Source organism: Rhododendron vialii, chromosome 6a (genome assembly GCF_030253575.1).
Source record: "Rhododendron vialii isolate Sample 1 chromosome 6a, ASM3025357v1".
NCBI classification, from domain to species: Eukaryota; Viridiplantae; Streptophyta; class Magnoliopsida; order Ericales; family Ericaceae; genus Rhododendron; species Rhododendron vialii.
Window position 1 is genome coordinate 33,479,967 of NC_080562.1, and position 27,489 is coordinate 33,507,455.

A 27,489-nucleotide genomic window follows, 5' to 3' on the forward strand; every position below is an offset into this window, starting at 1 on the left:
GCATAAATTCTTGATCCAAACAGAGCTTAGAAAGAACAAAGTGCAAAAATTGGAGGACTAATACTAACATAGTAACATGATAACATTAAAGTATAGTTTCATGCGGCCAGAGTTAATAAAAGTCCCGAAGAGTGACTTCAAAAATCTGGGGTGCCAATGTTGTATGTTGGTGGTTTGCCAACTTGCTGCCTTGTAATATTCAGCAAACGTTTTTCTTAGTTGTAAAAGTAATCAATCCAATGGGAATTGCAATTACAGCTTTTTAACTGGAGTTAAATGCATATGGATGAGCCACCTTCGTGTCAAGGTCACAGATTGTTCACCTTCTCACATGATGCAAAACTATGAGAAAAAACAAACGAATATCACACAACAAAAAGGGAGCCTTAGACTCAAATTTCTCCCCAAGCAAATCAAAAACAAGCAAAACAACTTGCTAGGAGCTTTGAACTTGGCTGCTACTCGGATGCTTGAGGTGTGGAAGTTGACTGATCGGGCTTTCCATGTTTGAGCGGATCTGTTTGTAGTATCTTGATTCTTTGCTCTAATTCGTAGCAGCAGCTGAAGCTCTCTTGGCAGGATTGTATACACTGAAATCACCGAAGTCTCTTCTACCACTGGCAAAAATTGTCTCAAATCAAATCCTTCGCAAAAATGGACAAAGATGAAATTAGCGAGCATTTAGATGATCATACGTATCTCTGAAGTCTGAACCATCACAAAAACCTAGTTTGACCATAACTTATCCTAAAGAGCATAGCATTGTTATGCATCTTACATGATTACAATTTTCAATCACATATAAAACAGATGAAGTGTCAAGAAGCAGCATACCTGTGCATTACATCCCAGCCAGCAGGTAAAAAACGGGGATGAATGGCTTCAACAAAAACTTGTCTCCATTTCTGGCAAAACTGTCGAATTCCATCTTCCCCATATTCTTTCAGCAGATGATCCACTACTTGTTTTCCATGTGGTCCATGTCCCAGTAGTGAAAGCTTTGAGCTGTGTTTAGGTAAGATAGTTCCTTCAGTTCTATGGTGGACTAAATCTACTGTCCCACTTGATGGACCGCCACTTTCATTGAAATAAGCATCCATAATGGATACGCATTTACTTTCAGAAACTCTAGTTCCATCAAGGTTTATGTCACCATTATCGGCATTCAATATTTCTCCATTAACCTCTGAATCAGGACGCAAGGAGAGGCCGCTTACATCCAAATCCTCAGCCATCATAAGGTTACTGCCTTCTTTGCTACAATTTTCTCCAGTATAAGCATGTGGACCGATTATAGTATATGTGTTTGATACATCTACAGTGGCACACATTACCATGTCACCACGACTATCCTCCTCCGGAAAAACATCCCCATTAGTCTCCTTTAATGCCAACCCCTTCTTTTTCCGAAGTCGTCTCCTCTCATGAGGACTCATTCCAACTAGCAAAGCTTTTTCCAGATCTTCCTTGGATATTTCCTTCCCTCCATAATACTTTGATACAATCTGCAAAGTAGCCTTAAAATAATTTCAACCAGACTCGATAAATGACGAAAATAATTGCAACCAGATAACTCGCCAAAAGTTTGGTAACAAAAATGACACCAATGAGTGGCCAAGCCAACAAGCTAACAAAAATGACAAGCTCCCGATTGTTATCAGGCAAATTAGAGTCCTAATGACCAATGGATGAACAAATAAAGATTCGCAAAAAAATGTCATGGAATGCATATAGTGTGCCTCGCTCCATAGTGCAATAATCCACATGATTCAAGACTTGTCACTAGAACAGAATTAAACCCAAAAGCCAACCGGTGTCATTACAGGACAAATTAGGAAGGTACACACAGAAGGAAGAAAATAGAAGAAATTACTTTGCATGGAGAAAATAGAAAAGAAAAACGGAAAATGGGTCTTCCATGACTAAACCAATTACAGAGAAGACAAGACAATGAAACAGAAAAACCAGGCAATGATAAGAATAAAAAAAATTCAGCATAAGGTCAACAATCTTAATTATCATGAGCTCAAAAGACCCCAGGTTGGAAAATGAATCATTACGTGCAGATGTCGAGAGACTCGAGAGAAATTGCAGGAGATGCTATTTAGTTTTACCAATTGCCAAGTATCCAACAACAGAAATCAGTTACTAGTTTGTCATTTCTATACAAAAATATGATAAGAAAAAATAAACTATGCATGCTTTCACACCTGCATCAATTCCTCGCGGCGTTCGGATGGCATTCTTGGGCCATGGCGAAGGAGAGCCATAGCAGCTGTTCGCAACTGCAGAGGAGAAACACCTGCCTCCTCAACGGTAGCAGATGACCCAAAAACATCTTGTTCTTGTGTATAATCAACTACTTTACGAACAAAAAGTGGTATTCCAAATTCTGTAGCAATCTGTCTCTTATACTTCTCAGCAGCAGCATGGGCAACTTCATGACAGTCCACACAAAGTAATACAATATCATGAGAACGATGACTTTTCAAATGCTCCGGAAAGTGCATTCTATAACAAGATGGGATTATTCTGTAGCGCAAATAGTGATTTCCTTCACCACACCCAACACATATATTTTTCTTGCCCTGGATGTAGAAGTCATTGCCCTCATCTTCTGGACGACCTTTAGGTTCAAATAGAAGCATTATGGCAGGTGGATCCTCCTCAACAAGTTTTGCAAGATCTCTGTGAAGATACCTGAGCAGGTAGGTTTCTATTTTCATAAATACCGATCCAGCAAATTCTATGTTCAATGGCTCATATAAAAGTTAATTGATGTAATTGAACCATGTGGCCCTGTTTTTGGATCAGACTAAGGGTGAAGCTGTAGATAATCCCATTGGACTAGTAGTTAAGGATTAACAATACCATAGCCCCCATGGTATAGCTCATGTCCCATGTCTTTAGGGGGTATAAGATCAGATGGATAGTTTTTTTTTTTTGATTGGCAAGATCAGATGGATAGTTAATCCTGACAGCAAAATTTTCTACCAAACTCAGATATGTGGTCTCGTTGCATTTATAGTCCACTCTGACACTCTAATCCCAACAAACACACGGGCTCTATTAGTCTAATTGTATTCTTGAATATATAACTGAATGCACACAAACTAATTTAGCTTAATAGAGAGAAAAAGAACCACTAACCACTCAAGCTTTCTGCGATCACAGTAGCATAGTAAACGTCCATCATTTGCATAGATCCTACAGTTATGATAAACGGGAGCTTTGCAGGAAAATTTCTGAACAAATAGTTGTCGAGATGCCTTCTTACCAGCTTGTTTTGCTCTGGCAAATCCATTTTTCTTTGAAACCAACATATTTGTTAATTTAAGGTTAGTTCTCGATAACAGAGCATAATTATAAACAGACAGAGGGCAGCTCCCATTTGGACCCAAGTGCTTTTGAAGAATCAGCAGAAAAAGATCCTCCAAGTTGTTCATATCGTCATGGAACAAATAATCAAAGTCTTCCAAATGACTGCAAATCACAGATGATGGAGATTGGAGATTCAAGGAATCATTGTCTAGATCAGCTTGGGATATGGTGTCATATATTTCTGTCTCAGCTGTGGGTACTCTGTGTGCAAGAGCAACAATAGCATGGTCTGATAACACACATCTCAAGCTCTCGTCATGCATGCGCGCCTGAAATGAAGTACAGACAAAAAGTGAGCCCAACTCAGAAATGAACTTCTGCTCTCCCCAAAGAAGTAAAATAACAAGAGGCACTATCCACCAAATACTGGACGCCTAAGGATATACTCCCTCCGTCCCAATTTGTTTGTCCAATCTCAAAAATCCAACTTTTTTAGGGAACACAATCATTACACCTAAAAAGATACAACTTTCCACATTTACCCTCAACTTTTTTACAAAAGTTACTTTATTCAACTAAAGAAAGGGCAAAAAGGGAAAATTGATTAAATTATAAGTCAATTGGACAAACATTTTGAGACACTTTAAAAGTCAAAAAGTGGACAAACAAATCGGGACGGAGGGAGTAGTAAAAATGTTGCATAAAGAAGAAATTCTAATTAAGAGGAATTAAGGATGTCAGAGAAAGGCAAAAATGACACAAACCATTAGATCCCTCCAGGCGCACAACCGTTGCACAAGATCCTGAAACTGAATGAAAAAAATCATTGAAAGCTTATACACTTTGAGGGAGGCTAGCTTTTATGGCATCATAGAGAATATTACAAAGCACACCTGCTTGTCCTGACAGTGTGGTGAAAGACCTCCTTGATCATTCAAATTACGCGACATAATTGATGAAGCAGCAGACTCCCCTGGAAAAGCTTCAATCTCTTTGGAGAAAAGTTGCAGACAGATTGCATTTGAGCGCCGGCTGGCCTCGAGAACAAAACGGAATTTGTCATCGGGACAAGCTGAATTTTCTGGTAAACTAACATGTTTAGAATTCTGACCCTACCGAGAGTTACCAAAATACCAAGTAACAGGTCAAACACCAGCTTCCACTGTTTTAATTATCCGTTTCTTCGGGCGAATAATTCCCTATTTTTCGAACTTTGAAAGCAGTCCAATGTCATTATCACGTTCTATCTAGAGCTAATGTTAGCTCCCAATGATTTCGAGAATAAATATAGATTTGTAGACTAATAAGCCCATTATTAATTGATTGAAGATTAATACCATTTATACGTATAGCAACTAGAAAACAGACAGCGTAAATATGGAAGAAAATAATTTGCAATACTACCTTTTGTCTTAATGGTGACAGCCGACAGGTTACCCAATTGGGTTTAGTACAGCCCAGCCAATAAATCTACCCCCCAACCCCGACACCCACAAATGCATACTCATCACACACATAAAAACAACAAAAATGTGAAACACCTGACAAAACCCACCAAAGCCTAAATTAGGCAAGATTTGATCCCAAGTTTGTACCACAAAAACCGAAAGTCCTAAACTGACCAAGCTATATTGTGCCTTCAATTTAGTGTATTAGTTGAAGTCAACTTCTTTATGACTATATGATTGGCAAAAACAAAGGCATCGTTGTTGCACTTTTAGCTCATTCTTTGGTATAAATTTTCCTTTCATATTTCACTCGTCAAACAAATATTAATCCTTCAAAAGTAGTGAATACCATGCTGATACAAGTGCTCATCATACTCCCTTCCTACCCATATGCAATAATTTAAGCACACAAACAAATGCATTGGATTCTGTAGCAATCGTCATCGCATTTTAAATACTAACTAGTGGATGCCCGTGCCTGAAGGCACGGCGCAACGTATTCTAAACACAGTCGAAATAAAGTATCAAATTACACTTTTATGATTTTTTTGTGTGTGGATATAACGGTTATTTTTAACTCCATCTCACATGGGGTGAGTTCCGTGTATGTGTATATCCCATCCCATGTGAGAGGAGGTTATAAATAACCGTTAAGTGAAAATTTTTCCCTCCTCCCAACAAAATCTACTTATCGAAATTTCAAATTCATAGAATAGTCTAACACAACATGTGTTATCAAACCGGTGTAATTTCATTAGTTGCATCCGGGTATAGAAAAATAAGAAACTTATCAAAACGGGGCCTAACATAAGACTTTTCGTAAGCTAACATAAATCAAGAATTCTTGCTTAACATAAGAGTTTCCTTAAGCTTACATAACCAAGAATTCTCGCTCTATTGACTGTAACCTTCCCAAATAGCTAGTGAGATAAATAGAGAGAACATGAGATTCAACGAATAAGTCGAATATGCAATAGATACCACAGTATTTACTGTTCATTCAAAGTGGTGGTCAGCGGCTCCGGTGTGGAATAGCCAACATTGGTAAACACGAACGGGTATCTTCCTTTTGCCGATCAAAAAAAAAAAAAAAGAGAGAGAGAGAGGAATGCTCTTTATAAATACTTTGGTCAATTTGGAATCAATTGTTACATACTCTATAATATAGATGCCCAAACCATGGAATCAATTATGGCATTTCCTTGACCAATAAAATTTGAACTTAAACTTATGTAGGAAGTCATATACATAGGATATAAAATTAATATTGAATCAGGTTTCGGAAAGGGGAACAAAATTAAATCAATCAAAATCAATTGGAAAAGGAAGGAGTATGTTTAAATTGTGTAAATCTTAAAAGGAAATCCTATTTAATACTAGCAAAAACTTACATTATTGTAGGTTTATACATTAGGAAATATTCACTCGATCCGACGACTACAAAGTTAACAGGAAGTACGATCGAACGATTGTAGAGGTTGCTCTGTTTGTATGCATAGATATTTTGGTGGAAAACCGCTCTATTTTATAATATAGATATTCCCAACTAAATGGAGGGCAATTGATTTTTCTTTGTATTTGGAGCTAAACCACTCATATTCCACAAGCGAAGTGATGCACAGCTTTAGCGCCAAATTTCCGACTCCAATTTTGACAATTGCAATGTCAAAGGGCAGTTTTGGAAACCTATAAATTCTAGAGAGCAATTGGGATGCTCCCTAAAAAAGTGGGATTCCCGAAAAGGGTCCATAATTTTGGGATGGAGGGAGTATAAATGTGTGTGTGTGTGTGTGTATATATTTATTTATACGTATACGTTTTAGAAACCTATAAATTCTAGAGAGCAATTGGGATGCTCCCTAAAAAAGTTGGATTCCTGAAAAGGGTCCAAAATTTTGGGATGGAAGGAGTATAAACGTATATGTGGGATTGTAGACCTATCAGTTTACTCAGTGGAGCTTACAAGTTGTTGATTCAGGGTGATCCTCTCTCCCCGCTTCTTTTTATTTTAGTCATGGAAGTGTTCAGTCGGTTAATTCAGAAAGCAGTTGAGGGTGGATTCTTACATGGTTTTGAGGTGGATCAGGTCAATGGTATGAGGTTGATGGTCTCCCATATTCTCTACGCCGATGATACTTTGTTGTTTTGTGATGCAGATTTGACGCAGGTGGGATAACTTCGGTGTGTCCTATTATGCTTCAAGGCTGTTTCCGGTCTCTAGGTGAATTTGGGCAAATCGGATATGATTCCGATTGGTGTGGTTGAAGACATAGGGGATATTGCTCAGGTGTTGGGCTGTAAGGTGGCGGTACTTCCGGTGTCGTATTTGGAATTGCCGTTGGGTTCTTACTAAGCAAAGGCAGTGTGGGATTTAGTTGAAGAAAGATTTCAGAAGAGGTTGGCAAGTTGGAAGCGGCAATACATTCCAAAAGGTGGTCGAGTGACCTTAATCAAAAATACGTTTTCTAGCTTGCCCATTTATTTTATGTCTCTTTTTGTCATTCCGGCTTTTGTGGCTAAGAGATTAGAGAAAATACAAAGAGACTTTCTGTGGAGTGGTGTAGGGGAAGAGTTTAAATACCATCTAGTTGAGTGGGACAAGGTTTGTGCTCCCATGAGAGAGGGCAGTTTGGGTGTGAGGAGGTTAAAGTTGTTCAATCAAGCCTTGTTGGGCAAATGGCTTTGGAGATTTGCTTGTGAAAGGAAAAGATGGTGGAGAAAGATAATAGTGGCACAGTATGGATGTGGATGGAGAGAGTGGGTTTCCCTTGATGTGAGGACCCTTTATGGTGTGGCGCTTTGGAGGTGCATTATGAATGGGTGGGAGGCTTTTGGTAAGAATACTCGTATGGCGGTTGGTGATGGGCATAGAGTGAAGTTTTGGGAGCATGTATGGTGTGGGCATGCATGTTTGAAGGAAACTTTTCCGGATATTTATCTTTTAGCTTGCAACAGAGATGCGAAACTTTGTGATTACCTCCATGTCCACAATGGAGTTACTGTTTGGGATATCCGCTTGCGTAGAGATGTGTGTGTACAGGAGGAGGCGGCTTTGATGGTGTTGCTCTCTAGAGTGTATGATGTACGGGGGTTAGGAGAAGGGGAGGATGAGATGCGGTGGAATCTATCCTCACCTGGAGCCTTTCGGGTGAATTCCTTTTATCATGCTTTATGTCGGAGAGGTAATCCCTCTTTTCCTTGGCAAGCTATTTGGAAAACAGCGGCTCCGCTGAGAGTGAGTTTTTTTGTTTGGTGCACGGCACAAGGCAAGATTCTTACTATCGATAATTTGATTCGAAGAAGGAGAATCTTGGTAAATTGGTGTTGTATGTGCAAAAGGGATGCGGAGACGGTCAATCACCTCCTCCTTCATTGCACGGTGGCGTGGGAGCTTTGGTCCTTGATTTTCTCTTGGTTTGGGATACAGTGGGTTGTTTCAAGTAGTGTCATGGAACTCTTAATTGCTTGGAATGGGGCCAAAGTGGGAAAAAGAAGGAAGCGTGTTTGGGCAATGATCCCTCTTTGTTTGATGTGGGTGATTTGGCGTGAAAGAAATTTGAGATGCTTTGAAGGGGTTGAAAAGCCTTTATATAGAATTAAAAGTTTTTTGTTAAATAGCTTGTATAGTTGGACAAGTATGATTGTTCTCCATCTCTTGACCAATTTTTAGATTGGTTTGAGCATTTTCAATCGAATAGGAGTGCAAGTGTATAGGGCCTTTTTGTCTTGTGGCCTTCATTTGTATATGGGCGGCATTCCCTAATTGCCTTTTTGGTAATATGATCTTTTACTTATCAAAAAATAAATAAAAAAAACGTATATGTGAGACAAAGACATACCACTGTCCTGTTGCATTAGCTCGGAAGCAAGACAACGTGCGATATCTAACAAAAAATGTGCATCTGTTCGAGCATATTGCACCATTTCTACTGGCAGAGGACGCTGCCTCCAGTCTTCACGCTACATTTTGAAGAAAGACATATAAGCAAGAAAAAACGTTTCTTAAAGCAGTGATATTCATAAAGTTTGATGATTCAAATGTATTTCTTCATATATAGCAAGCAGAAAGTACCTAAGATGTTAATGCATGCCTAATAGCAACTAATTGTGAGACACTGAGACTTATGAAGCACAAGTGTCTCAGCAGGAGCAATGTCTAACGGCTCACTAACATGGTACAACCAACCGGTGTCCAACTGTTCCTTTTTAAAAATGTGTAACTCTCTCAAACAAGTGAGAGCGTTCAATGAGGACAAGGGCACACAAAGATAAGAGCATGATATCGAAAAAATAAGACAAATGGATGATTAATCTTAGAAGCACAGAGACCGGACTGTTTAAGAAGAAGCCATGCCTGCATCAAAGAGGTGTCAAACAATGCCAGCCGTGACATGCACCGAAAAGTAATAAACACGAGCCTAAACATGTCCTATTGTAGTTTAATCTTGTCAGAATAGCAAATGTGGCCATCGCTATGACACAAAAGAAACATACTGCAAAGTTTGACCTTTGAAGAAACAGACTTAGAAGCAAATGTTAAAAAGAACAAGACATGAATTCAAACCTATGTAATCTCTCCTACAGTCCTACTTCAGTAGTTTAATATGACCAATCTTAATGTCTAGCATTTCCAATTTCTTCCAAGAATATAGTTTCTATAGATTACATATTTGGACTTCCAACAATAGATGTACAAATTGAAAGGAAAGTACTTTTGCTTGATGTGGTTCTGAATAGTTCCATAACGGCCCAAATTTTGGTTTATTGTCATGCATTGTGGCAATGTGCTAGTGTCCCATTTCATTGCTTGCCTTACATAAGCTCTGTGTTTAAAGACCACATGGTACCATGACGCCTGGCTTCAAGTCTCATTGCGGCAAATTGCATCTTTCTATCCCGTCCTTCTACCTAATGGCAAAAATGAAGAAGTTCTTTGTTTATTTTTGATGTGTTCCCCTGATTCCTGTCCTTATTCACACATTTTTGCTCTCTACACCACAATTACTACCCTTTCCCTCAGAAAAGTGAACAAGCTAAGAAAATAATGCATTTTAATAACATGGCAAGTAGAATAATGGTAGTAAACCAAAGTCCAAACCTGTAACTGTTTGTTTGTGGCAACACCACAGTAGGTTTCGAGTAGGTAAGCCAAGGACTTTTGGGGCTTTGATAACACCTCACAAGCCTGCAACATAATCACATGAGCAGTGAAATACCATGGCATGGCCCATAATTACCATGTTAACAGTTGAATCAGAAGAAACTCCAAATAACCAAAATGAGTACAGATGCATACCAAACGATCAAGCATAACTGAGCACTAACTCCTCACCTTTGCAGTATCAAATAGATTAACCACATAAATATGGAAATCTCTTTGCAGCCAGAGAACATCATTGTCTGCCCCATGAAACACCTACGCCACAAAATTTGTTCCACTACTCACCAAATAATCATAACCAAAAAGAGATAAGACTGTAATTTGGCATCAATACAATTGCAAATGACTTCCAAAACAGTAATATTACCCCTGATCACATTGAAGCTCCAGTAAGAAGACCTAATCTAAATAATTTCAGTTTGGAATATGTAGTTTTACATTTAAAAACAGCAGTTGACAATCAACTTCTGCTGCATTGTGTTACATTAAAACAAAGCCCGTTACAAGTACATAGTTTTACAGCTAACAACAGCAGACTCTACAATCAACTTCTGCTGCATTGCCTTCAAATTAACATACTGTTGAATATACTCTCATATGCTATTTAACATTGTCTTCTGCATCGTTATGGTATATAACATAATTTACAAGCCCCGCAACTTCAAAGAGGCAGCACACATGTCATTCAAATCCACAAACTATATCATATGGTACGAAACTACCTTGCAAATTGCAGAATTGGCAAAAATGGAACGAAGAATTCCCATAACATCGTGCAGAGCTATTGTGTCCACCAGATAATCCTCTCCCCGAGTCGATATCTATCCAAAACCCATTCTATCAGTACAAACACAAACCAGACACAATCACATATATGATATATACATATCTGCATAATCCAATAACATAAATAATTTAAAAGGTTGTTACTTGTATAAGAGCAGTAAACCCTAAGAATGACCGCAAGCTATGCTGCTCAGTATCAACAGCAAAAACTCTTTCTTTACTCAACACACCAACCAGTTCCTCCAACTGAAACTCAGTCTCAATCCAAACATACGACTCCTTCAACTCCAAGTCCACATTTCCTTCGTCAAATTCGACTCGAGGACTCCTCAACAAAGCCTCGATTTCCGTCTTATACGGATGTCCATTACACTCTGCCAAGAAAAAAAAACAGCAAAATTCAGCTAGGGTTTACGAATATCGTAAAACGCAGGCTTTTAAGAGGAAATGTGTTTACCTTTGTTGTTGAGGTGCTTGAATGGGGAGTAGGAGTTGTCGGCCAAGACTCGCTTGAAAGAGTTCTGAGGCTTTGGTTCTGTTTTCAGGTAACAGGTAGTGGTTTGAGATTGTCGTTTTTGTTTTCGGTGCTTTCGGTACTGCGTGGTGAGGAAGATGGAGATGACTGTAAGGCAAGCGATAGTGAATCCGAGTTTGATTTTCTCCCTGTATTCCATTTTTCTGTTTCGGTTTTGTATATATTTGTTTTCTCTGGTTTTTCGAAGCTCTTTCTTGCTGGCTTGGTCTTCGATTGAAGAAAATTGAATGAAAACTCAGTGAGGAAGAAGAAGAGGGAAGATGGTTTTGTGGCGGCACGGTTTAGGCTGTGTTTGGTTAGATCCGGGATACTGCCAAGCAGGTGCTGAGCCGCTATTCATCTCGACACGGACGATTTGGATTAAATCTGAGCATATACAAATTTGAATCGCCCATTACTCGGTTAACATTCAAACTGTCAATTCCCGAGATAAATGGTCGATCGGCTACTTGACACCGTAGCCAAGCACCCCGTTTGACAGCACCTCCCAATCCGTGTTTGGGTAGCTAAAACTAAAATTATGGGCTGTTTGGCCCACAGTCATATGACCCAAATCCAACGGCTAAGTGCCCATGTGAGAGGTTTTCGGGTAGATGGAGCTACGATTGGTAGGGCTAGTAAAAGAAGGGAAAAATTCAAAATACCCCCATTATTTACAGCAAAAATTCAATTAGACTCTCAATTTTTTAAAAAAATTAATTTTACTCCAACGTTATCTTCCGTTAATCAAATTGCCCCCTTTCGTCCAAATAACTAATGGATTCCGTTAAAGGCTCCGTTAAATATCGTCCCGATCGAATTTTGATGATCCAAGCCGCTCAATGTGTTCAAAACGTGATTTTAAAGGTATCATTATGAAATCAGCAAAAAAAATGACCGGGAATGGCTTCATCTGAACAATTTTTTATTGAACTATTCAATAAAAAACTGTTCAGATGAAGCCCTTCCCGGTCATTTTTTTTGTTGATTTTTTGTGGGTACCCTAAAAATCACGTCTAATTACATTGAGCAGCTCGGATCATTGAAATTTGATCGAAAAAGAGGAGGTGTAGACCAAAGCAAAATCCGGACGTTCGGACTTGAACAAAATACGGATCGATCCACATCTTCCCTTTCCCGATCGAATTTCGATGATTTGAACCGCTCAATGTGTTTAAAACGTGATTTTAAGGTTACTCATGAGAAATCAGCAAAAAAAATGAACTGGAAGGGCTTCATCTGAACAGTTTTTTATTGAACTATTCAATAAAAAACTGTTCAGATGAAGCCCTTCCAGTTCATTTTTTTTGCTAACTTTTAGTAAGTAACCTTAAAATCACGTTTTGAACACATTGAGCAGATTTGATCATCAAAATTTGATCGGGACGGCATCTAACGGAGCTTTTAAGGAAATCCGTTAGTCATTCGGACGGAATGAGGCGTTTTGATTAACAGAAGATAACGTTTGGAGTAAAATTGAAGTTTTTGAAAGGTTGAGAGTCTAATTGAATTTTGGTGAAGATTGGGGGGTATTTTGAAATTTTCCCTTAAAACAAACCAAATAACTTTAGCTTTAGCTAGGCTCGAGCTTGGAAAAGCAAATAGCTTGAGCTCCTGTCGAGCTTTGCTTAATTTTGGCTCGTCCGAACTCGTTTAAATTTAAATAAAGTATATAAGTCAAGATAGTTCACTTTTCATTATTATTTTTTATAAATGCAAGCGAGGTTGGTTTTCATACTTAAAAAATGAGAAGTGATCGGCCTTAACCTGCAGAACATGCAACTTACAATAAATTAATAACCGTTGAGCATGCAGCCTATATTGGAGAGGGTGCGTCATGTGCACCTATGCAAAGCACGTATGTTGCGCAGTCGATATGAGGCCCACCCTAGGTACCATTGCTTGATCTAAACTAGGGACGGAGGGAAAGGGGGCACGTGGAGGCACGTGCCCCTGTTCGAAACTAAAATAATTTTGTTATATTTTTGTATATTTTGCATAATTATGAAATTAAGTGTGCTACTACACATAAACAAGTGCATGTATCTTGAAAATATATATATATATATAAAACTAGTTTTGTGTTTCAATTTCGTCATACGGTGCATTTATACTTGTTGATTTTCGAACTATTTGTCTACTTGGATTGATTCTTTCTTAATTGTACTTATTTTTAACCGTCTAAGAGTAATATTTTAAAATAATATCATTAATAAAACTATATCGATTATTCTAAAATTTGTCGATATACATGGAAAACATACTCTCAAATTTTGTCTGAGATTTTATGCTTATTTACATAATTTAAGTGAAAGTATGTGTTATATATTTTTGTAGTTTGCATTGCATGCCTAAATTATGTAACGATCTTATTGTGGTTAACTAGAAAAATAAATTTTCGCCACTATGATTAACAAGGTGCCCCTACTAAACAACATTTCTGAATCCGTCCCTGATCTAAACCGTCTATTTTGTTCGTCGAGTCGGGTACGTAGTCCACGAAAAAATTTACGTTGATCGGACATCGGTAACTATGTTTTCATAATGCATTTTTTTTTTCAAAATAAAACAATTAAAGAAACAGTTGTAGGTATTTTTTTTTTTTTTTGCAAAACTGTAAGTTAAATGCTCATCGATCAACTAGTTACCTATTTCCGATCGACCTGAATTTTTTTTTGCAGTTTGGCTGTGCCAATGAGTCTAGCTAGTCACTTTAGTAGTACATCACAAGTTCATACCTTATGTTTTCGATGCTTTAAGCAACACAAAGACTGCCAAATGCACCTAAACGGTTGCTTGTGTCCCACAGCAAACAAAATTACGTAGTAAACAAGGAATGGGGTATTTGGTATTGGAGGAGGCAGGCAAGGGGACATCAACACACATGACAACAATATTGAAAGGGTGTTTTCACAACTTCTAGATTTGAAGGAATTGATCAGAAAAGCAGAATTCAAAAGCATCAAAATTTGATATGATGCTTCTTAAAATTAGCTTTTGAAATTGTTTTAGGCTCCAAAACAGACACAGAAGTAGCAGATCCACTTGTACAAGAGACCACAAGTCAAGAAAACTAGGTACGATTGATTATATTGTACTTTCTTGCACGAAGCTATGGTCAAAACTCATGAACACATTTAGATCACCCACAGTACTCTTAGCAAAAATAAAAAATTCAACCCACATTACTATTGCTGCGTACAAACCACTCCCTCGGTGTCACTTCTGCGCAGAAATTGACTCTAGAAGGCGGCAATTGAACAAGTAGGGCCTCCTTAATGTTCCTCAAAATGCCTTTGTCGTAGGGGTTTCGAGAGCCCGCGTAGCGTTGCCGGAAATTCTCATAAAATGTCTGGCAAAGTGCAGAAGAAAAAGAAATCAGTTGTATTCCACGATCCGAAAGCCATGAAATGTGGTAGCTAATCAAAATTTGAACATGTTAAGCAACAACCTGGTTTATTGCAATCAGGTACACCTGGTAAGAAGCAAGGCAACCGAGGAGTCCGATAGCAACAAAACTGAATGATGCTAATGCCACTGTTTCGGGGCAGTTCCTTAGCAAGCCGAGTAATCCGGTGTTTGCTACGAACAGTCTTTGGTGGATTCGCCAAAAGCAGAAGGCGAAATTGAAGGTGAAGAATACCAAGGCCGCGACTAAAAATGTCAAGTAAAACCGATAATTCCTCTGCCCACACAGCAATTTGTTTAGTACCGAATCTACTGATGCAAAAGTATTTAAACATATTGGGAAAAAAGTACCACCATTTGTGACACTGATTCATATTGGGAAAAAAGTACCACCATTTGTGACACTGATTCATCCTATGTTACCTGTGGACTCTACAGAAAATAAATTGGAGCGCTTAATTCACTTTTTTCGTGTTGTGTGCCTAGCGTTTTTGTACGTACCAATCCAATGCATTGACCAATCCAGGGGCAATGGTGATCGAATTTCTCGACACAGTTGTCGCATGTGGCGCAGTGGCAACTTCTCGGTGGTCGATAAATCTTACAAGTCCGACAGTACTTCAATTTTACAACCATCCCATTGACAGTTACCCTCTTTCTCCTTGTTCTATCACCGGTGCCAATTTCTTCAACATCTGATTGATTGTTCCTTGGAATAATGCCCGGATCGATCGCACTAACTGCTATCAAGTTGACAATAACCTGCATTTTTTTTCAGAATTCAAAAATGTTAGTCCCCCAGGACACCGAATAATTAACCATGGCAAGAAACATGAATTTGAGTTTAGTGTACGGACTAACCATTAGGGTTAAAGTAACGGAAAATGCGATTATGAGACTGGGTCGATTCGGGAAATCGCGTGCTATATAAACTGTGAAAATCCAACTTGACAGACTAATGGAAACGGCAGTCAAGAGCAATCCTCTTGGATCCGGGCCGCATATGAGTCTTCCTCTACAAAAAAACACCTGAAAGTTGCAAAAAACCAAACAAATTTCGACAAATTGCTTCGGTAAGAAAAAGAAAAGGAAATTGTGTTATTAAAGTTGATTCATCAATGGAACAGATAAGAGACGAAAAAAATTACTACATTGTTTCCCTGCCAAACTTGGTATGCTCTTGTTCTATCCGAGCGGCCACTCGAGAAACATTTTAGCCATCTTTCCTGAACAACTTTTTTGGCTCCGACTAGACTTTCCCGCAAGGAAACCAAAATGTTGCTCTTCCCTTCGACAACATGAGTTTCGACTTCGTTTTTGTCGCCATTTACGGGACGGTCGGTACATACGACTTCCGGTGGGACGGAAAGGGTGATGGATTCCGTGGCTTCTGGACTGATTTCAGTTTCTTCCGGTCGCGGCTTGAGTGGATCCATTCCATTCGATTTTGCAGTGAATTATTTGGTTTGGGAGAATAGCAGAGGAGGAAAAAGATAACCAACTTTTGAAAACTGAAAGGCGGTTACTTTGTGGTCCTGTTGGGTTGGGCCTAAGGCCCTAATTCTTCTGCTGTCTATTACCGGAAGGGAAAATGACGGCCAATGACGTGTTTGGATAATTAATACCCTCCAAGGACAAGTTAAGAATATTTGTTAATGCTGAAAATGTCCTTAGCGGATATTAATTATCCAAACAAAACCTTTAGTGAGAACGTAGATTGGCTAGTCGTTTGACTCGGCCCATTGGGTAAAGAACCATTCCAGAAAGGGAAAATGACGGCCCATGACGTGTTTGGATAATTAATACCCGGCAAGAACATTTTCAGCATTAACAAATATTCTTAGCTTGTCTTTGGAAGGTATTAATCATCTAAACACGTCCTTGGACGTCATTTTCCCAAAACTACTAAAAGTCAAACTTCGTTTATTCGGCCTTTTCATTTAAAAAAACAAAAAGTCTAGTAACACAATTTTAAAACACAACTCTGGACACGATTTTGTCCGAAACCGTTGAATGCATGTGAACCCATGTGAATCCAACGGTTCTAGACACAATTGTGTTTTAAAGTTGTTCACGTAGCATTCTTCCTAAAAAAAATGGGGTAAAAAAGTCCAAATGGTAAGCTGTCTTCGTTTTAAAAAAATAAAAAAAATGGTAAGTTTTCTTGGCTACAAAACAAACAACAAAGTGTTATTTATTCAACTTCGTGTAGACATGCTAATTTCATTTCCATATTTGTTTTAAAGTTGTGCATGTAGCATCTAATAAAGATGTGTGCACATATATTATGCATATACGTTTTTTGTAGGTGTCCCACGAAAATGATCTAAATCGCTCATTATTCTTAAAATTTTGTTACAGGCTCTTGACAAAAAATTAGCTCAATCGGATACTGATAAAGTCTTTATTAGAATTTGTTGAGTGAAACCGAGATAAAAAGCTTACATCATTCGTGCGTCTTTTTGGAAAAAAAAAAAAAACCCGATATAAATGATTAGTGAAAGCCACCTCTAGAAAAAAACGAGATAAAGGAGTAGCGAGCGCGAATTTTTAGAACCTAAATTTCGCGTGGCCGTATGACGGATTTGGAAAGATCATGGTTTTTACAAAAGCGCGATAAAGAAATTGCTAGAGAACTTTTAATCACACTTTTACTAATAAACTGAGATGCAGGCTGGATATTTTATCATCACGGTTACTAAAAAAACGTGATCGTAATTTCTCTCTTTAATCTCGTTCTCTATTGCCAACCGTGATCGAAAATAGAAGCAAGTTTTTTAAGGAGTTCACAGCTCAAGACCGATTCCCTTCTCTCACGCTCCCGCTCGAATTGGAATTCTGCTTGGTGTAAGAAATTAGCCTAAAAAATGTCGGAACTACTGTTTAAAAGCTAATTTTAAGAAGCATCATATCAATTTTGATGCTTTTGAATTCTGCTTATCTGATCAATATTGCCATCCCATAGAATTAAACGTGGTCACTCTCATGCACATGGTCTATATTAAAGTTGTCATTGTTATGAATAATGCATGTGGATGTCAAAGTCAAGAAAGAAGTTATGAGTGAACAGTGATTATGGTTGTAATAGTCTAAATAGTTATTACTTTGTTCCCTTATAGTTTGCCTATATAAATGGCAATTGGTTTACAAGTAATGTACATATTTTTTAGAATAGACGAAAGAGAAAGAGAAACAAAAATGAAAGGAAAGAAAAGAAACCGACAGAAAGGTAATCAGAATATGATCAATCAGGAATATTGATCTCAATAGTTCTTCAAGAACTATTTGATATACATATTGTGTCCAATATTTATTTACGTTTATGTGAGTTCCTTTTATATCTGTCTCAATTTTATAACACGTTATCAGTACGAAGCTCTAACCAAAAAGGGTGTCCTACCGGAAGTAGTGTACCCCTAATACTTGAAGTATTGTATTTATCAAGTACCTGAAGTATTTATAATTTAGAGAAATGTGCAATACTTTATTACTCCTAATTCCATAAGTATTTTAATTATCTATAAAGAGAAAATACCTGAAGTATTGCTAGATACTTGAAGTAATTTATGCCAAGAAAAAAAATGAATACCTGAAGTATATTCATTAAAATATACTCGAAGTATTTTCCAGAAGAATTAGTAGTTATCAATTACTTCTTTTACTATTGATTTCATTTTATCAGTTTATATTGTTTAGATAAAAAATCACAGTAAATATTCTCAGTAAAAACTTAGAAAAAAAGGAGACAAGAGTTGGTGGGTCTTCAATACTGAATTCGCCACGCACTCTCGAACCCACGACCTCCTTAAGGAAAGTGTTGAGTTTGGCCGCCAAGCTACCCTAATGGTTGATTTATCTATTACATATCTATTTATATATGCAATAAGCGTTGGTGGGTCTTGGAAAACATGTAAGTACAACCAATGAAATGAAACCAACTCTACTGTGAAAAATAAATGATTATTGTCATCAAATACTATTTTGCATAAAATATTATTTGAATTCTTCACTTGGGCAGGGAGTTAATGGATGTTGTCTATTTGCCTTTTGAAGTGTCCGAAGTCTTTTGGCTGATCAAAGAAAGAAAAAGGGAGATTTTTCATAGTTGTCTTTTGTTGACTTATAATTAATGTCATACACACTTATCCCCTAAAATCTTATGCATCCTTTAAACTTTAGTTCTTTTTAAAACATATGTCATTAATTTGATTGTTCCTTATTAAATGTTCTGTTGTTTTATAGAATATGAGGAACATAAAAAATCTGGAATTTACTACCTAGATGTTTCGGGAAGAAACTACCTTCCTTGGGTTTATGATATTGAAATTCATCTAGATGGTATGAATCTTGGTCACACCCTTGAAGAAAATAATAGTGCATCACTGGAAGATACAGCTAAGGCAATGATTTTTATCTGTCGCCATATCCACGAGGATCTCAAATCTGAGTATCTAACGGTCAGAGACCCAAAGATTTTATGGAATGATTTCAAAGATAGATTTGAACATCAGAAATCGGTAATCCTCCCAAAAGCTCTTTTTGATTGGACACACATAAGAGTGCAAGATTTTCAAACAGTTCAAGAATATTATTCTGCTCTATTTAAAATTGTTTCAACAATAAGATTGTGTGGCGAGACAATCACTGAAAAGAATTTGCTAGAAAAAACGTATTCCACTATGCACCCAAATAATATTACTCTTCAACAACTATACAAAAAGGGTGGTTTTACAAAGTTTTTTGAATTAATTACTTGTCTTATCGTGGCTTAGAAAAATAATAAAATTTTACTTAAAAATCACCAAATTCGCCCTACTGGTGCCACACTAGTCCCTGAGGCAAATAGAGTTTCTTTTCGAGGTCGCGGTCAGGGATACAATCGTGGATATGCACCGGGACGTGGTCGAAATTTGTATCGACAAAACCGTGGGGGCTACATTCAAAAACCATCCAATAGAAATGCACAACCATCTCACCAAAACTGGAATATCAATCTAGAACCATCCCACCGATATGTCAAAACTACTCACCAAACAGGGTCCAATGACCCTGAGTCCTCCAAAGGGAAGATAAATGTTTCCGTTGTGAGATGAGTGGTCACTGGTCGCGTACATGTCATACGCCCAGATATTTGGCTGATCTATATCAAGTATCTGTTAAGAAGGGTAAGGGAATTGAAGTGAATTTCGCAGATCAGAATGAATCTTTTGACAATACTTTTCTGGATATTGAGAATTTTATTATTGAGCCAGAAGAGTCATTTGATTTTCTAATTGGTGATGGACATGACCACACTGGTTAAATTAGTTCTTTTATCACTATGTCAGTGTGTTTTCTTTTATGTGCAAGTATGTTTGGTTCCTTCTATCTAAGTGAGTTTCCTATAAAAATAATTATGAAGTTATTTGGATTTCTATAATATCAAGTTGTTGATTTGATAATACTAAATCTTCATCATATTTATTTGTAGCTGCATGGATACTATAGATGCTTTGTCCAATTCGAAGATGAATGATGTAGATCCTTGTTTGACAGATAGCGCAACAACTCACACTATTCTTCAGAACACAAAATATTTTACACATTTAGTAATGACAAAAGCTAACGTCAATACAATTTCAGGTTCTGCAAATCTTATTGAAGGCTCCGGAAGAGCTATTATTCTGTTTCCTAACGGAACAAAATTATGTATTGATGATACTTTATATTTTACCAGATCCAAAAGAAATCTGCTAAATTTTAAAGATATACACCGTAATGGTTATCATGTGGAAACCACAACTGAAGACAGTAAATAATATTTTTATATTACTTCAATGAAGTCTGGTCAAAAGCTGATATTAGAAAAACTTTCTGCTTTGTCATCTGAGTTATATTATACAACGATAAGATCTATTGAATCACATGCTGTGATACACCAGAAGTGTTCTAACCCAAAAGTGTTTATGTTATGGCATGATTGTCTTGGGCATCCGGGATCAATAATGATGCGTCGAATTATAAAAAATTCAAGTGGACATCCACTAAAGAACCAGAAAATTCTTTTCCCTAGTGATTATCCATGTAATGCTTGTTCACAAGGAAAACTGATTATTCAACCATCTCCTACTAAAGTGGTTCTTGAATCACCATCCTTTTTGCAAAGGGTTCAAGAGGATATTTGTGGCCTAATATACCCACCATCTGGACCATTTCGTTACTTCATGGTTTTAGGAGATGCTTCAACTAGGTGGTCACATGTGTGTTTACTATCCACAAGAAATAGTGCATTTGCTAAGATTCTTAGTCAAATTATCAGGTTACAATCACAGTTCCCAGATTACCCAATCAAGGCAATTCGCCTTGACAATGCTGGTGAGTTTACATCTAAGTCATTTAATGAGTATTGTATATCCATTCGAGTAGATGTTGAGCATCCTGTTGCACACACTCATATTCAAAATGGCTTAGCAGAGTCTTTTATTAAAAGACTTCAGTTAATTGCTCGACCTCTTCTTATGAAAACAAAACTTCCTATTTCTGCTTGGGGACATGCTATATTACATGTTGCATCTCTAATTCGTATTAGACCAATAGCATATCATAAGTTTTCACCATCTCAACTTGTGCTTGGCCAACAACCAAATATTCTTCACCTTAGAGTTTTTGGTTGTGATGTGTATGTTCCTATTGCACCTCCTCAACGCACTAAAATGGGTCCTCAACGTAGACTTGGTATTTATGTTAGATTTGATTCTCCATCTATTATTAGATATCTTGAACCTGTAACAGGTGATATCTTTAAGGCATGTTTTCAGAATTGCCATTTTGATGAAACAATATTCCCACCATTAGGGGGAGAAAAGTCACAGCTAGAAACTCGACAAAAAATTACTTGGAATGCCTCAACTTATATCTTATCTTGATCCTCGTACTAACCAATGTAAACTAGAAGTTCAAAGGATCATTCACGTACAAAGTATTGCAAATCAATTGTCAGATGCATTTACCAATACAAATAAAGCTACAAAGTCTCATATTCCAGTTGCTAATACTCCAGCAAAGATTAGTGTCCCAGCTAGACAATCCACTGGGAGTTCAGCAAAGGAATCTATGTCACGACAAAAGCGTGGGATACCTGTTGGTGCAAAAGATAAAGTTCTCCGGAAGAGAAATATTAAAGGTAAAGAAATTAGTGCTCCCGAAGAGGGTATACCCATGAAGGGGAAAAATACTGATGGGCATGTAATTAGTTCATCCAAGATTTCTTCTATTAACTTCCCCGAAGAGGAATTTCCTGAAGAACAATCTCTTGAAGAGAAATCTCCTGAAGAGGAACACGTACGTAATAATAATGAGATCTCAATTAATCACGAAGAAATATGGGATAGGACAAAAATTATTGTGAATGACGTGTTTTCATTTAACGTCACCTTTGACATTTCCAGAAGTAATGAAGAAATTGAACCACAAACCGTCGAAGAATGTCGACGTCGAAATGATTGGTCGAAATAGAAAAAGCAATTCAAGCAGAATTGAACTCACTTGCAAAAAGGAAAGTATTCGGACCAATAGTTCAAACCCTTGAAGAGATATAGCCTGTTGGCTACAAATGGGTATTTATGCGCAAACGAAATGAGAAAAATGAGATCGTGAGAGATAAAGTACGACTCGTTGCGTAAGGTTTCTCACAGAGACCTGGAATTGATTATGAGGAGTCATACTTGTCAGTTATGAATACTGTTACATTTAGATTTTTGATTAGCTTGGCAGTTAATGAATGTTTGGATATGCGTCTAATGGATGTAGTTACGGCATATTTATATGGATCACTAGATAGTGATATATACATGAAAATTCCTGAAGGATACAAAATGCCTGAGGCATATAACTCAAAGCCAAGAACTGTTTATTCTCTTAAACTGCAAAAATCTTTATACGGTCTTAAGCAATATAGTCGTATGTGGTACAATTGACTCAGTGAATATCTGTTTAAAGAAGGATATGAAAATAATCCTATTTGTCCATGTGTATTTATAAAGAAATTGAATTATGGATTTGCTATTATTGTTGTATATGTCGATGATTTGAATCTTGTAGGAACTCCAGCAGAACTAATAAAAACTGCAGATTATCTGAAAAAGGAATTTGAGATGAAAGATTTTGGCAAAACCAAATTTTGCTTAGGTCTGCAGATTGACCATTTGTCAATTGGAATCCTAGTTCATCAGTCAACTTATACAGAAAAAGTTCTCAAACACTTTTACATGGATAAAGCACATCCCTTGAGTACTCCTATGGTTGTTCGTTCCTTGACGTAAGCAAAGATCCATATCATCCTCAAGAAGATGGTGAAGAATTTCTTGGTCCTGAATTTTCATATCTAAGTGCAATTGGTGCTCTTATGTACCTTGCTAATTGAACCCGACCCAACATTGCATTTTCTGTCAATTTGTTAGCAAGATATAGCTCGGCTCCAACTCGAAGACATTGGAATGGAATTAAACATATATTATGATATCTTTGAGGCACGACAGACCTAGGTCTATTCTACTCAAACAGTCCAAAGTTAAAATTAATCGGCTATGCAGATGCTAGTTATCTATCTGACCCACATAAAGCTCGATCACAAACAGGATATGTATTCACTTATGGTGAAACTGCCATATCATGGCATTCCGTGAAGCAAACATTAACATCCACTTCTTCTAATCACTCTGAGATTCTTGCAATTCATGAGGCGAGTCGAGAATGTGTTTGGTTGAGGTCGATGATCCAACTCATTCGAGAACGAAGTGGATTATCTTCAATCAAAGATAGCTCAACAATTTTATATGAAGACAATGCTGTGTGTATCACTCAGATCAAGGGAGGTTACATCAAAGGTGACAGAACTAAACACATTTCTCCAAAATTCTTCTATACACATTTCCTTAAAAAAAGTGGAGATATTGATGTCCAGCAAATACGTTCAAGTGATAATCTGGCAGATTTATTCACTAAGGCATTGCCAAAATCAACATTCAAGAAGTTGATCCACAATATTGGAATGCGTTAGCTCAAGTATTTGTTATGCAACATTGAGGGGGAGTAAGGAACTTTATTTCGAAAGGTAGGTTGTACTCTTTTTTCTCAGACTAAGGTATTATCCCACTGGATTTTCCCTAGCAAGGTTTTAATGAGGCAATCTGAAGACATTTAAATGACACAAGAATATTTTATTCTTTTTCCTTCGTCTTTGTTTTTCCCACTGGGTTTTTCTTGGCAAGGTTTTAATGAGGCAGATTCTTAATGTATTGTCATCCAATGGGGAGTGATATGAAAAATGCATGTGAATGACAAAGTCAAGAAATAAGTTATGAGTGAACAAAGATTATGGTTGTAATAGTCTAAATAGTTATTGCTTTGTTCCCTTATAGTTTGCCTATATAAATGGCAATTGGTTTACAAGTAATGTACAAATTTTTTAGAATAGAAGAAAGAGAAAGAGAAACAAAAAGAAAAGGAAAGAAAAGAAACTCACGGAAAGGTAATCAGAATATGATCAATCTGGAATATTGATCTCAATAGTTCTTCAAGAACTATTTGATATACATATTGTGTCCAATATTTATTCACGTTTATGCGAGTTCCTTTTATATCTGTCTCAATTTTATAACAGTCATGTGTGTTGATGTCCCATTAATTGCCTGCCTCCTCCAATACCAAATACCCCTTCCATTGTTAATTGCGTATGGTGTGCGCGGTGGCGGACGTAGGAGTAATATATATTGCTACTTGCTAGTTTTGAGAAGAAGACGAGATTGTGTGTATATATGTAACCTCTATTTTATATTGTACCCACAACTAAAAATTGAATTATAATATGAAATTTTAGGGGATTTTTGCACACATATGAACTTTTTTTTTCACTCAAAAGAGCAGAGGCTGATCGTATAGAGCTTTTTGAAATTATCCTAAAAAACTATATATATATATATATATATAAAACTGTTCGAATCAAGTCTTTTCTGATCATATTTTTTTCTGATTTCTTGCGTTCTGCACATATTGAACGATTCGGATTATCAAAAATTGATCGGGAAAGATAAAGTTCTTAACTTAACAAGTTAAGGAAGCCCTTAGTACGTAGAAGCTATGTGTATATACATACATATATATATATATATATGTATATATATACACAGTAAGTTTCAGGTAAGGGTGCCCTCGTTTTAAATAAAATGCGGACGTCCTCTTTTATCTCCTTTTCCGTTCAAATTTCGATGATCCGAGCCACTCAATGTGTTCAGAACATGATTTTAAGGGTACCCGTGAGAAATCAGAAAAAAGAAAGACCGGGAAGGGTTTGATTTGAGCAGTTTTTATTTGAACAGTTCGATAAAAAACAAACAAAAACTACTCGGATCAAGCCATTCCCGGTCTTTTTTCTTACTGATTTCTCACAATTACCCTTAAAATCACGTTCTGAACATATTGATCGGCTTGAATCATCGCAAATTGGTCGGAAAAAGGGACGTCCTTAACTTAACAAGTTAAGAACACCCTTATATGAAGTTTTGTATATATATAAAATTAGTAATTGGGATTCTTCCGAGTTGTGGAAGGGCCGGGCACCCGGGCAACCTCTTGTGTCCGCCCCCGGGTGTGGGACACAAGCAACCGTTAAGTGCATTTGGCAGCTTTTTGTGTTTGCTTGAAGCCTTGATAACACAACGCCTGAACTTGTGATGTACTTAAAGTGACTAGCCAGCCTGACTCACTCGCACAGCCGAACCACAAGTAAGGTATATCCAACAACCTATTTAAATTTTAAAATTACTTTTCTATCCATCCACCCGTTGATGCATGGATTGCATTTTCTTTCTTTGGATTAGATTGGTTTAATTTTTTTACTTTCATTTTAATTAAGCGTGATTTTGAACGGAATTGATATTCATTTACTTCTTGTGTATGATCATTTAAAGCATTATTTAGGGGTTGGAAGGGGCGTTAGGATTTCTCTTAAGCTGGTGAGCACCTTTTTGTAACCCTAACGAATAGAGAGGTTGTATCGGTTTGTTCCGAAGTAATTCGAGAATCGAACCGTTACTAACAATTTCAAAAAATTGAAAAATCGTGTCCCAACCCAAAGTCCTGTGGACCAAACCAAACTAATCTGCAATTCAGATTCGATTCTACGGTTTCAACTTAAGGTTTGAACGACTGAAAAAATATTAAAAACTATGCCACATAACAACTTGAGAGAGGTTAATTAACCCATCAAACATTTTCTTTTAGTAATAAACAAACAACTAAAAACAACTTCTTCTTTTCCTTCCCCATTTCCAAAATAAAGATCTAAACAAAACCTTTTTAATGACAACATTCTACACAAGCACATTAAAGAAACATGGCACGTTCCTCATTCAAGCAATGGGTCTAACAAAATGTGATGGGATAGATGACAATTTAGCAATTAATTATAAGTCTGTACAACAATTAGGGATGCACCAACGTCGATAACAATAAGATATACATACATATGTACATATAAAAGGATGGTCTAGCTCGGTTAATTCACCGTTTCCATAACAAAAAAGCATGGGTTCTCAAACTTTTTTAAACAAGGACTATAGATTAATTCATACCAAAATGAACGGTTTGGTTTGGTTTGGACCGGTTTAGCGGTCCTTTCGATTTTCGCTGCAGCCGTACTAATGATTGGGCTAGAAGGCCAACTGGAAGAGAAGTTGAATTTTTTATATCTGGAAATCATAATGTGTTAGGTTTTGATCATATATGCCAAGTTGGGAAAAATAAAACCCGAAAACTATGTTTGAGCAGCAAAAGTAGAAAGCCACACTACTGGTGGCGGCGGTTCTCTACCCCACCTTCCCAATTCCGATCTTCCCTACAAACATTCGCCCCTAACCATATGTACGTACCAACCATTAAACGTTTGACCAACCATATGTACGTACCAACCATTAAGATTAATTCTAAGATGGTGTTGGCATTAGGAAAAGTGGAAATTGGGTTTAGGTGGGAGACGGGGAGTTGGGGTTAAGAATTGCGAACGCATGGGGAGGTTTTTATGGAATTGCGCTTGGCATGGGAAGGACTATTAATTGTGCATACATGGAACCGGCCGGGTATGTTAAAAGTTGAATATACCCCATTCCAGTCGCCCGGCCTCTTCATGTATAGATTGCTCTCTAAATGAAAAAATCATTACACCGTGAGTGTCAATATATTGCACCCAGGTGAGGACAAATGGATTGGCAGTGTAATGTCTTAATCACCTTTTGTTTTGGGGAAACATAAACATTGCTCCCTCAATAAAACACGATTGCACCATTAGTGTAGATATTTTGCACTCTTTATGAAACTATATTGCACCCCTCAAAAAAATAAAAATAAAAAATCATTGCATTGTAAGTGTAAATATCATGCACTTTTTTTTAATCTGTTCTTGATCAGTTTAATCTTGCATTCTTTACTAGACTATATTTCACCCAAGTGAGAGCAAATTGGTTGGTAGCGTAATGTCAGGGCCGGGTATTTTTGTCCGGCTAATTCTGTGATACTGCCATGTACAATTATTATATCATTAATTTTGTTGTACTTCATATAGGAATGACTAATGAGTATTTTTTGAAATTCGAGCGCATATGAATTCTGAACCTTAAAAGTAATTAGGTTCGCCTTAATCTAGATTACTAACCTAGTTTGCAGGAATGATCAGATTTTGTAGTAACTTTTTTCGCCGACATTCAGTAATCTAATCCATCTTATCACTCCAAATTAACGACAAAAAAATTATTGGGTTGTTTTGGTGCACCACATATTTATGTGGGACTTGGTTAAGGATATAAACCTCACCGAAATAT

General features: G+C 37.2%; 2 protein-coding genes across 4 annotated transcripts; both read right to left on the minus strand.

The window, feature by feature from the left end:
• Positions 1-164: 164 nt before the first annotated feature.
• LOC131330650 (protein RRP6-like 3) lies at positions 165-11,554 on the minus strand. Of its 3 annotated transcripts, none has more exons than XM_058364306.1 (12): positions 11,174-11,554; positions 10,861-11,090; positions 10,653-10,751; positions 10,102-10,185; positions 9,868-9,954; positions 8,609-8,729; positions 4,215-4,402; positions 4,086-4,130; positions 3,151-3,650; positions 2,211-2,700; positions 835-1,505; positions 165-617 (listed from the first exon to the last, which is right to left on the minus strand). In XM_058364306.1, exons 1-12 carry the CDS (start codon positions 11,388-11,390, stop codon positions 545-547), a joined length of 2,805 nt encoding a protein of 934 aa, XP_058220289.1. In that variant the 5' UTR covers positions 11,391-11,554; the 3' UTR covers positions 165-544. The 3 variants fall into 3 exon arrangements, with proteins under 3 accessions (XP_058220289.1, XP_058220290.1, XP_058220291.1); XM_058364307.1 differs by having other exon boundaries at positions 165-644; XM_058364308.1 differs by lacking the exon at positions 10,102-10,185.
• Positions 11,555-14,349: 2,795 nt separating this feature from the next.
• Positions 14,350-16,157, minus strand: LOC131330682 (probable protein S-acyltransferase 7). Its single transcript, XM_058364354.1, has 5 exons — positions 15,790-16,157; positions 15,500-15,667; positions 15,140-15,400; positions 14,682-14,915; positions 14,350-14,582 (listed from the first exon to the last, which is right to left on the minus strand). Exons 1-5 carry the CDS (start codon positions 16,072-16,074, stop codon positions 14,406-14,408), a joined length of 1,125 nt encoding a protein of 374 aa, XP_058220337.1. The 5' UTR covers positions 16,075-16,157; the 3' UTR covers positions 14,350-14,405.
• Positions 16,158-27,489: the final 11,332 nt, after the last annotated feature.